General features: G+C 51.1%; 2 protein-coding genes across 2 annotated transcripts in view; both read left to right on the top strand.

Moving 5' to 3' along the window:
- Nucleotides 1–2,476: 2,476 nt before the first annotated feature.
- Nucleotides 2,477–10,528, top strand: part of LOC137901626 (ARF GTPase-activating protein GIT1-like) — a 16,549-nt gene continuing 8,497 nt past the window's right edge. Inside the window, 2 exon segments of the mRNA XM_068745671.1 lie at nt 2,477–2,480; nt 3,787–4,033. Coding sequence (XP_068601772.1) covers nt 2,477–2,480; nt 3,787–4,033 — 251 coding nt within the window.
- Nucleotides 6,918–9,148, top strand: LOC137901298 (large ribosomal subunit protein eL33). The gene is made up of 5 exons (XM_068745314.1): nt 6,918–6,952; nt 7,457–7,493; nt 7,579–7,731; nt 8,855–8,999; nt 9,068–9,148. Exons 2-5 carry the CDS (start codon nt 7,483–7,485, stop codon nt 9,089–9,091), a joined length of 333 nt encoding a protein of 110 aa, XP_068601415.1. The 5' UTR covers nt 6,918–6,952; nt 7,457–7,482; the 3' UTR covers nt 9,092–9,148.

The following is a 10,528-nucleotide window of genomic DNA, read 5'->3' on the forward strand; positions in this document are numbered from 1 at the left end:
ACACAGTAGCATGTATTACAGTACAAGTACAGTCACACAGTAGCATGTATTACAGTACAAGTACAGTCAAGCCCTTGCGGTCTTGTTTCCGTTGAAAGTCATTCGTACATAAATCAACATTTAACAAAACAAATAAAACTAATATTAAATTACTCAATTGATGCAAAATAACAATAAATTAAAAAGACACATAATATGTACAACGTAGGTGGACAAAAAGGGGGGGGGGGGGGGTTTGATCCGGAGAGAGTCGTGATGACTATCTCCGTTTCTGTCCCCCTGAAAGGTGTATTTTTAGGGCCGTTTTGAAGGAGGCCAAAGAGGTGCATGTTTTAGGGCGGGAGTCAAACAGTTCCACCCTTAGGGGGCAGTATTGTAGAAAGATGATTTACCCATGTTGGTCCTGTAGGAGGGGGTAATCAGGTTGTTGTTTGAGCTCCCTCTAGTGTTGTGGCTGTGGAGGTGTTTCTTCAGGTATGCAGGGATTGAGGGGACTGAGGGCAGAGCTGCATTGACTATTTTAAGAACTCATCCACAGCTGTTCTTGTTAAATATGAACTAATCAATTCTGTGAATCTTCTGAAGCTGAGAAAATTTAAAGGGAGGGGCTTAGGTGCCTTATTTTAATCCAAAGTTATCTCGAGTCAACTCAATTTCACAAACAGGGAAAGGGAATAACTTAGTTTAGAGCACCAAACAGAATGCATCTCATTTCAGAGCGTAGAGAAACCAACGGTGAACTGTAAATAGTGTAAATACGAATGAACCTATAGCGAGAAAACGAGTCTAACTGAAGACGTCGTCTTCTGGTGAGAAGTAAAGCGTTGAAGGGAAACTGACTGCATGTCATCTTCAAAACAGGAAGTTAATGTTTCATTAAAGTCGGCTTGTTTTAGGTCGATTTTCTGTTTATCAATAATTTGACTCTAAGTCAGGGGTGGGCAGACTTTTTGACTCGCGGGCCACAATAGGTTCTAAAATTTGACAGAGGGGCCGGACCAAGAACAGATGGATGGAGTATTTGTGTGAGCTAATATAAATGACACATGAAAGCTATTGCATTCAAGGATTTGGCCTTTTACAGGTAGCATTACAGGGAAAAGGTAAAATGAATGAGGTTTAATTATTATACAATTTTATTTAATGATATTATTTGGACAAGTTTGGCGGGCCGGATTAAAAAGACCAACGGGCCGCATATGGCCCCCGGGCCTGGGTTTGCCCATGTCTGCTCTAAGTCGTCTATAAATCATTCAGCTGAAAAGCTAGTTTCCTGTTCCATCCCTGCAGATCCGTAACGTAGAGGCGTCTTATGGAAAAGCCTTTTGACGCTCCAGTCTCCTATCCAGCCTCGTTCATCTCACTGATATTGATTTGTGATTATCGTCTGTGATGCAGAACGTTCCCGATGCCCGTAGCCCCGTAGCCCCGTAGCCCCGTAGCCCCGTAGCCCCGTAGCCCCGTAGCCCCGTAGCCCCGGAGCCCCGTAGCCCCGTAGCCCCGGAGCCCCGTAGCCCCGTAGCCCCGTAGCCCCGTAGCCCCGTAGCCCCGGAGCCCCGTAGCCCCGGAGCCCCGTAGCCCCGTAGCCCCGTAGCCCCGTAGCCCCGTAGCCCCGTAGCCCCGTAGCCCCGTAGCCCCGTAGCCCCGTAGCCGCTCGTTCTGGCCGCGCTACGTCGGTTCCCCGTAGGAGAGCTGGCGTGCCGGTTCTTTATCCCACGACGTCGTCCAAAGGCTCGTCCTCGTCGACGCCGATCTCCTGGCTGTTCCTTCAAAGAACAAAGAAAGAAACGTTGCTTTGTTGACAGTCACTTATTTTGAATCTGCTCATTTTATTGTCCTTATTTTGATATAACTGAACTTTTGTTCATCATTCCAGTATTTTACGTTGGTGTTTTATTGCATGGTGACTTTGCACTTTAAATAAGTGATTTCAATGAAGATCGTTTGAGGTGAGGGAAAATGTATTAAACCAACGATCAGCTGATTTCATGTTTTCTGGCGATTTCTTCTTGTCGCTCATCAGTTTATCGAAATGATCGTTTTGTGTCGATGTTTTTCTCCCGTGTGTTGCCATGGCTACTCTTACTTGGTTTAATATTATTTGCCGTCTGTTGACCAGCATTCTGATTGTGTGTGTTCCATCCTGTCTGTCTCTGTAGAGTCAGTTGTGTCTTCCTCTGCACATTCTCGAGGAGCGAGGGCTCCCCCAGGTGGCCAGGACTGTAAGTGCCCTACTCGACCTGGCCCCACCCAGACACCCCATCATCACCACGACAAGCACGCCCAGCCCTTCCGTGAACATGTAGACACGGCAGCCGCCGCCACGCGTGCTCTGTCCACCTACAACCCCCCCGAAAGCCCCCCGAAAGCCTCCAGAACCGCAGCTCTGGATCTGATGGAGAGACGACCGGTGTGCGGCCGCCGCAGTACGAGCTAACTCTAAGATAAGTTTCATTGATTAGTCAGGAGTGCGTTCATGGGTGAGTTAGACAATGTCGTTTAAAAAGCAGCAGCAGGTCCACAGAGCCGTGCGGTCTAGTTTGAGCTTCACCTGAGATGAGTGATCAAGCATTCCCTAGAAGCGGTGTGGGGGCGGTCCCTGGGTGGGGGCGTGGCGTCTTAGGGTGACCACAGAAGCGGTGTGGGGGCGGTCCCTGGGTGGGGGCGTGGCGTCTTAAGGTGACCACAGAAGCGGTGTGGGGGCGGTCCCTGGGTGGGGGCGTGGCGTCTTAGGGTGACCACAGAAGCGGTGTGGGGGCGGTCCCTGGGTGGGGGCGTGGCGTCTTAGGGTGACCACAGAAGCGGTGTGGGGGCGGTCCCTGGGTGGGGGCGTGGCGTCTTAGGGTGACCACAGAAGCGGTGCTGGGTCGGTCCCTGGGTGGGGGCGTGGCGTCTTAGGGTGACCACAGAAGCGGTGTGGGGGCGGTCCCTGGGTGGGGGCGTGGCGTCTTAGGGTGACCACAGAAGCGGTGTGGGGGCGGTCCCTGGGTGGGGGCGTGGCGTCTTAGGGTGACCACAGAAGCGGTGTGGGGGCGGTCCCTGGGTGGGGGCGTGGCGTCTTAGGGTGACCACAGAAGCGGTGCTGGGTCGGTCCCTGGGTGGGGGCGTGGCGTCTTAGGGTGACCACAGAAGCGGTGTGGGGGCGGTCCCTGGGTGGGGGCGTGGCGTCTTAAGGTGACCACAGAAGCGGTGTGGGGGCGGTCCCTGGGTGGGGGCGTGGCGTCTTAGGGTGACCACAGAAGCGGTGTGGGGGCGGTCCCTGGGTGGGGGCGTGGCGTCTTAGGGTGACCACAGAAGCGGTGTGGGGGCGGTCCCTGGGTGGGGGCGTGGCGTCTTAGGGTGACACAATGTTCCTCATGTAGCCCCAGATTCACAGACAGGGACGCTTTTGCTGTCCCGCTGTCAAAATGAAGGTAGTTAAGTCCAAATACCCGTTTTTTCACAGTGTAGGTAGTACTTTCCTCTTCCTTCAGTGACTGGATTGCTGCCGATGGTTACCGAGGAAAGAAAGCACGTTGCAGTACCGAGCCAGTCTGAGGCGAAACGCTCACCTGGGCGGCGTCACGCCACCTAGTGGGTCGACTGTAAAGTTATTCATCCCTCTGGACATATTTCAACCTCGTTTGTAGAAGACAAAACACGAGCACAACTGCTCGTTTGATTTATCTGTAGACACTTAAACAATTTGATAAGGTATCAAAAAGACAACATTGCAGTGAAGAGGGAACTAATTTATTTATATTTATATAGTGTATGATGGACCAGAGCTCGGCTGCAGTTAATTAGCTCTTGTCTCTGGTCAAGAGGACAAGAGACTCAAAGTTAGAGCCTCATTTAAACACCTGAATCAGAAAGATCTCAAACTAGAACTGACCCGCTGGATTGGGAAACTCCCCAAATGTAGCTTAACGCTGGTGTTACACAACATCTCACACGCTGGAGTGGAGCCGCTGCTCCTCCAGATCCAGAGGAGTCAGGAGTCGGATGCCTCCTGGACGCCTCACTGGGGAGGTGTTCTGGACATGTCCCGCTGGTAGGAGGCCTCGGGGAAGACCCAGGACATGCCGGAGCGACTACGTCTCTCGGCTGGCCTGGGAACGCCTCGGGATCCTCCCCGGAAGAGCTGGAGGTATCTGGGCACAGGGAAGTCTGGGAGTCCCTGCTGGGGCTGCTGCGTCCGCGCCCCGGCCTCAGATAAGTGACGGAGGACGGATGGATTCTAAACATCCTGCCAGCGTAGCTAGTTATGAGGTTCAAGCACGAGACCGGCGCCGGGGCGTTCTAAACGGGGGCGTCCACCGAGCCTTTGTTTCTGGTGTCTCCATCAGATCCAAATATCAGCGTTCTGATTTGACGACAGTGTGACTGATGTCAGGAGGACAAAGGTCTGTCCCAGTACCCGTTACTGTCTTCAGTCCCAAAGCCAACAGGTAGAACAAGGGGTCCCAGTAAAAATAGTTCTTATTCTGAGCTCTGATTGGAGGAAGACCACGAGGTGGGAATGTGGGACATTTTAATGATCTCAAATGACAACACTGAACGCATTCTACAGACACGACATTACAAATACTTCATGTAAATATACATATTTTACATAAACATGTATGTCTATGTATATATAAATATAAACCCATTTTTACGTGTGTATATATGTTACAAATTTTGGGTGTGAAAGATGCAGATACATTTTTAGTGAAGCCCGGGTTGCGTTCAGGTGCCGTGAGATGATTTCATCTTATTCCAATGATCTAACATTTCAAATCAACATGTCTGCTCATTTGCTGCAAGAAAACACTTGACTTTGTACCTGTTTCACCTGGGTCATGTATCACACCTTGAGTTTTGAGCTGGAAATGAACCCCAAGTGGCGACGCCCAGGCTGTGCCAGCCACAACATGCTCAACCTCCACTCTGCAGGTGTGTGAAGACTCACCTGTGTCTGCGTGGAGCGTCAGACCGATACGTTGACTCACCTGTGTCTGCGGGAGTGTCAGACCGATACGTTGACTCACCTGTGTCTGCGTGGAGTGTCAGACCGATACGTTGACTCACCTGTGTCTGCGTGGGGTTTCAGACCGATACGTTGACTCACCTGTGTCTGCGTGGAGTGTCAGACCGATACGTTGACTCACCTGTGTCTGCGTGGGGTTTCAGACCGATACGTTGACTCACCTGTGTCTGCGTGGAGTGTCAGACCGATACGTTGACTCACCTGTGTCTGCGTGGAGTGTCAGACCGATACGTTGACTCACCTGTGTCTGCGTGGAGTGTCAGACCGATACGTTGACTCACCTGTGTCTGCGTGGAGTTTCAGACCGATACGTTGACTCACCTGTGTCTGCGTGGGGTTTCAGACCGATACGTTGACTCACCTGTGTCTGCGTGGAGTGTCAGACCGATACGTTGACTCACCTGTGTCTGCGTGGAGTTTCAGACCGATACGTTGACTCACCTGTGTCTGCGTAGAGTGTCAGACCGATACGTTGACTCACCTGTGTCTGCGTGGAGTGTCAGACCGATACGTTGACTCACCTGTGTCTGCGTGGAGTTTCAGACCGATACGTTGACTCACCTGTGTCGGCGGGAGTTTCAGACCGATACGTTGACTCACCTGTGTCTGCGTGGAGTGTCAGACCGATACGTTGACTCACCTGTGTCTGCGTGGGGTTTCAGACCGATACGTTGACTCACCTGTGTCTGCGTAGAGTGTCAGACCGATACGTTGACTCACCTGTGTCTGCGTGGAGTGTCAGACCGATACGTTGACTCACCTGTGTCTGCGTGGAGTGTCAGACCGATACGTTGACTCACCTGTGTCTGCGTGGAGTTTCAGACCGATACGTTGACTCACCTGTGTCTGCGTGGGGTTTCAGACCGATACGTTGACTCACCTGTGTCTGCGTGGAGTTTCAGACCGATACGTTGACTCACCTGTGTCTGCGTGGAGCTCTTTAAATGGGGTTCATGACTATTATGGACGATCTGAATGTTCAATCCTGTCTTCTGAGTGGACGAATGTTGTCTGGAGGTTTTAGATTTCAATCATGGACTAGCCAGCAGTTTTCTTGTCTGTATATTTTTATTTTATTATTTCCGTGTGTTTCTCCTGTTGTGGTGAGGGGGGGGGGGGGTCATGTGATGGGGGTTGTTTTTAAAGGACATTCCACCGTTCTTAATGGGGGATGAAAACACTGTTTCAATTACATTTCTCACCTTGTTTTATTTTATTTTTACTGTAAACTGTATAAAATATTTGAGCACAGCTGTAAGAAAAGTTTAAGTGCATTAAATACATATTTTAATTAATGCTTTTCACTGATATTTTGTTGTCGCTGGATACGATACGATACACTTTATTTATCCACACAGTCCTTTGGAAATTGAGGTTCTCTGGAAGCAACACTACAAAAGCAAATAAATGATATATATAATAAAAGGATAAGTAGAAATGTGAAATATACTCACCACACGATTATCCGCATTAAATATTACATAAAGAAATAATGGTTACATGTGTTATCACACTTGCCCCCGCCCATGCCCTGCACTCCTCCTGCTGCCCCCCCCCCCCCATCACATGGGTTCATGCATTAATCTGAACACAATGGATTCAGACGCGTTTGATAGCCGACACAATAATGACAATAACTTTATTGTGTAGTAGCAAGTGAAACTGATTTAAAGTCATTTTTGCGATTTAAACATTGGAAAAATCAAATGTGATTAAAATTGGAGGCGGAAGTGTTTTAATGAAACAAACTTCATTTGGAAGAAAAGGAATTGTCCGGGAAAGTAATCTTAAATAGAAACACAGAACGTTTCATTCTAAAACTGACCCGAGTCTTCGTGAATCCACTATTTTGATCAGGCACATTTTCGGGCACCTCCGTGAAGAGTAATTTCCCAGCATTCCTTTCGCGTTTCCTTTTCCGCTATTGATCTCGAGGCGAAGGTACGCGGCCCGACATGTCTGAGTAAATGTGCGCGCGGCGCGATATTTATCGGTAAATATCTGACCGATAATGGCGGGCGGCTCCCGCTGGATCCGTCCCCCGCCCGTTGACGTCTTTCTGACGGCTTTGGGTTCGTGATGGAGGAGATTGAGTCTGGATCATGCTAGCGGTGGCTAGCAGCGGAGGCTAGCAGCCCGGGATGAGGGGCCTTCGAGCCCGCGTTAGATCCGTTTCTGCGCCGGGGCTGGCCGTTATTCCGTTTATATTATGGCCGTTTAAACCCGTTCGAGGTTAACCGGATTTACCGGATTTACCCGAGGCCGATAGCAGCCGGTCGTAGCTTAGCTTAGCAGCTACGGAGCGGGTGAACGGGGTTAGCATTGTTTGAGCCGGGAGCTCATTTCTTCTGCAATGAAGCGTAAAAGTAGAATTATAGAATAAAGGAACCTTCAATGTCCGGATCATTCACGACTGACTTGAAGTTTTAATGTGAATGTTTGCAGGTGAAGTCACCTGGAGAGGACTCGCGATGCCCGGAAGGTAAGCTCCCCCTCGCAGGTGCCCGGAAGCAGGGAGGTGTTTGATGAGTGTGCCGCTAACGGCCTCTTCCGGCTCCGGCCCTCAGACTCTGGAGTAAGGCCATCTTTACCGGCTACAAGCGCGGCCTGCGGAACCAGCGGGAGCACACGGCGCTGCTGAAGCTGGAGGGCTGCTACGGCCGGGACGAGGTCGGCTTCTACCTGGGGAAGCGCTGCGCCTACGTCTACAAGGCCAAGAAGTAAGGGGCGGCTGCGTGTCGTCATGGAAACGGTTACATTCCTAAGGAGTAGGGGTGGATGATCGACCCACAATCGATCGCCTTATCCATATCACACGGGCGGTAATGAATGCATCTAAAAATCAACTCGTGATGTGATTGATGCGAGATTATCGATCGGTAGAAGCTCGTTACCGTGGTAACGGCAGGGAGTGTAGCACACGCTACTGCGTGACTGTACTCGTACTGAAATACACGCTACTGTGTGACTGTACTTGTACTGTAATACACGCTACTGTGTGACTGTACTTGTACTGTAATACACACTACTGTGTGACTGTACTTGTACTGTAATACATGATACTGTGTGACTGTACTTGTACTGTAATACACGCTACTGTGTGACTGTACTTGTACTGTAATACACGCTACTGTGTGACTGTACTTGTACTGTAATACATGCTACTGTTTGACTGTACTTGTACTGTAATACACACTACTGTGTGACTGTACTTGTACTGTAATACACGCTACTGTGTGACTGTACTTGTACTGTAATACACGCTACTGTGTGACTGTACTTGTACTGTAATACACGCTACTGTGTGACTGTACTTGTACTGTAATACACGCTACTGTGTGACTGTACTTGTACTGTCTTCCTGGGGTCCACAGAGAAAGACGACACAAAATATAAAACACACGATGCATATAATCGGAATTTACTTAACGATAGTAATCTAGAAGCAATACAACATAAAATTATCATTTCGTTATTACATTCATACATGAAGTATTTTTATTCCTTACTCGTATTTAAATACTGCGTCCTTAGGTGGACCAAAGACGTATTTTCTGCACCGTTACGCAGATAAACTGTTCAGAGGTCGTACCGTGTGACTTCCTGGTGATTTATTTCACGTCGTATTGTAGCTGATGAAAATGACGGACCGCCGTGTATCCGTAAGGATTTTCAGCCGGGGGAGTACTACGAACAACGTTATGGAAACGTTTACGCGTATTAAATGCTGCTGATTGATTCTTGATTTGGTCTTGATTTGTGACGTTTCCTAAGCACCGCAGTGAAGTGACCCCTCCCAGCTGGCCCCGCCCTGCAATGTACATTCCTCTTACCTGTGTGCAGGAACACGGTGACGCCGGGCGGGAAACCCAACAAGACCCGCGTGATCTGGGGCAAGGTGACCCGAGCCCACGGCAACAGCGGGATGGTCCGAGCCAAGTTCAGCAGCAACCTGCCGGCCAAAGCCATCGGCCACCGAGTCAGAGTGGTGAGCCCGGAGCGCTCGGACCGGCGTGCTTTAATTGTGAAGGGTTCTCACTTCCTGTCTGTTCACAGATGCTGTATCCTTCTCGGGTGTAAAGAGGAAACGTCTGCAGCAGTTTGTACAAAAGTAATAAAATGAGGTCCGGAGCTGTTTCACCGCCTCTTCATTTCACCGCTGCTCCGAACGGCGTTTGTTCATCAGTGATTTGAGAAACGCGACGTGTGATCGTCTCTTGTGTCGCCGTGAAATGATGAAATAATGAAACGAGGCTCTGCAGGGCGGGATGAGGACGGTGTCTCGGCTTACGAAGGCCCTTAAATTCTGCCTGCGTCGAGATTAAGATACTTTATCGTCGTTATGCGAACATAAAGTTGTGTGAAGGCCCACGGCTTCAGGGACATAACGAAGACGAAAATGTCTCTCAAAGCAACGATGTATACACAGAGAGGATGAGAATCAGCTACAGGAAGCACAGCGGGACAGGGTCGGGGCGTCCCCAGCGGGACAGGCTCGGAGCGTCCCCAGCGGGACAGGCCCGGAGCGTCCCCAGCGGAACAGGCTCAGAGCGTCCCCAGTGGGACAGGCTCAGCGCGTCCCCAGCGGGACAGGCCCGGAGCGTCCCCAGCGGAACAGGCTCAGAGCGTCCCCAGCGGGACAGGCTCAGAGCGTCCCCAGCGGGACAGGCCCGGAGCGTCCCCAGCAGGACAGGCTCAGAGCGTCCCCAGCGGGACAGGCTCAGAGCGTCCCCAGTGGCCGGCGGTCAGCTGCCGCTGGTTCTGATGGAGGCCGGTTGATTCAGAAACAGGAACATGAATGATGATGTCATATCCGGGCGTGTGTACTGAAACAGTCTGATCTCGTTTCCATGGTAACATGTCCATGTTGACTGAAGGGATGGGATGTCCGGAGTCAACGTGTTTGAGTGACGTCCCGTGATGATGATGATGATGATGATCTGTGCGACCACGCCCCTTTAGTTCCCGAACAGCTGGTGGTTCCGGTTCTGCGTTGTGCTGACGGGGTTCTTTGCTCCCAAAGGAACCGAGTCCTCTTGGTGCAGTGTGAAAGCACCCCTAATTGGCTGTGTCAATGCGGATGAAGAGGTTAGCCCCGCCCCCCTGAGTCTGGAGGACCAGAATTAAACTTCGTGTCGATGCAGAAGGGCCCTTTATGTGGACTGTCGTATCCCCCCCCCCCCCCCCCCCGTCGGGTTTACCCAGCACCACGTGTGTAGCTCCTCCCCCTCCCGGTGTCTCCCCCCCAGTGAGTCTTTGACAGGAGTCATATGTCCCAGTCCCGCACACGGTTCTGTCTCTGCGGGAGCCCGGTGGACCGGTGGACCGGCGTCTCTGGACCGGAAGGAGCCCCCCAGGGGGAATGAGAGGGAGAATGAGCGCGGAGTAACGTTTCCTCCTCTGTGCCCCCCCCCCCCCCCCCCGCCAGGATGACCCTCGGCTCGTGCTGCGGGGCGAAGACGGTTCTGTCCAAGACCCGGATCCACCGGTTGTAAGTGTGTGTGTGTGTGTGTGTGG

The sequence above is a fragment of the Brachionichthys hirsutus genome, chromosome 11 (assembly GCF_040956055.1).
Source record: "Brachionichthys hirsutus isolate HB-005 chromosome 11, CSIRO-AGI_Bhir_v1, whole genome shotgun sequence".
Lineage (NCBI taxonomy): Eukaryota > Metazoa > Chordata > Actinopteri > Lophiiformes > Brachionichthyidae > Brachionichthys > Brachionichthys hirsutus.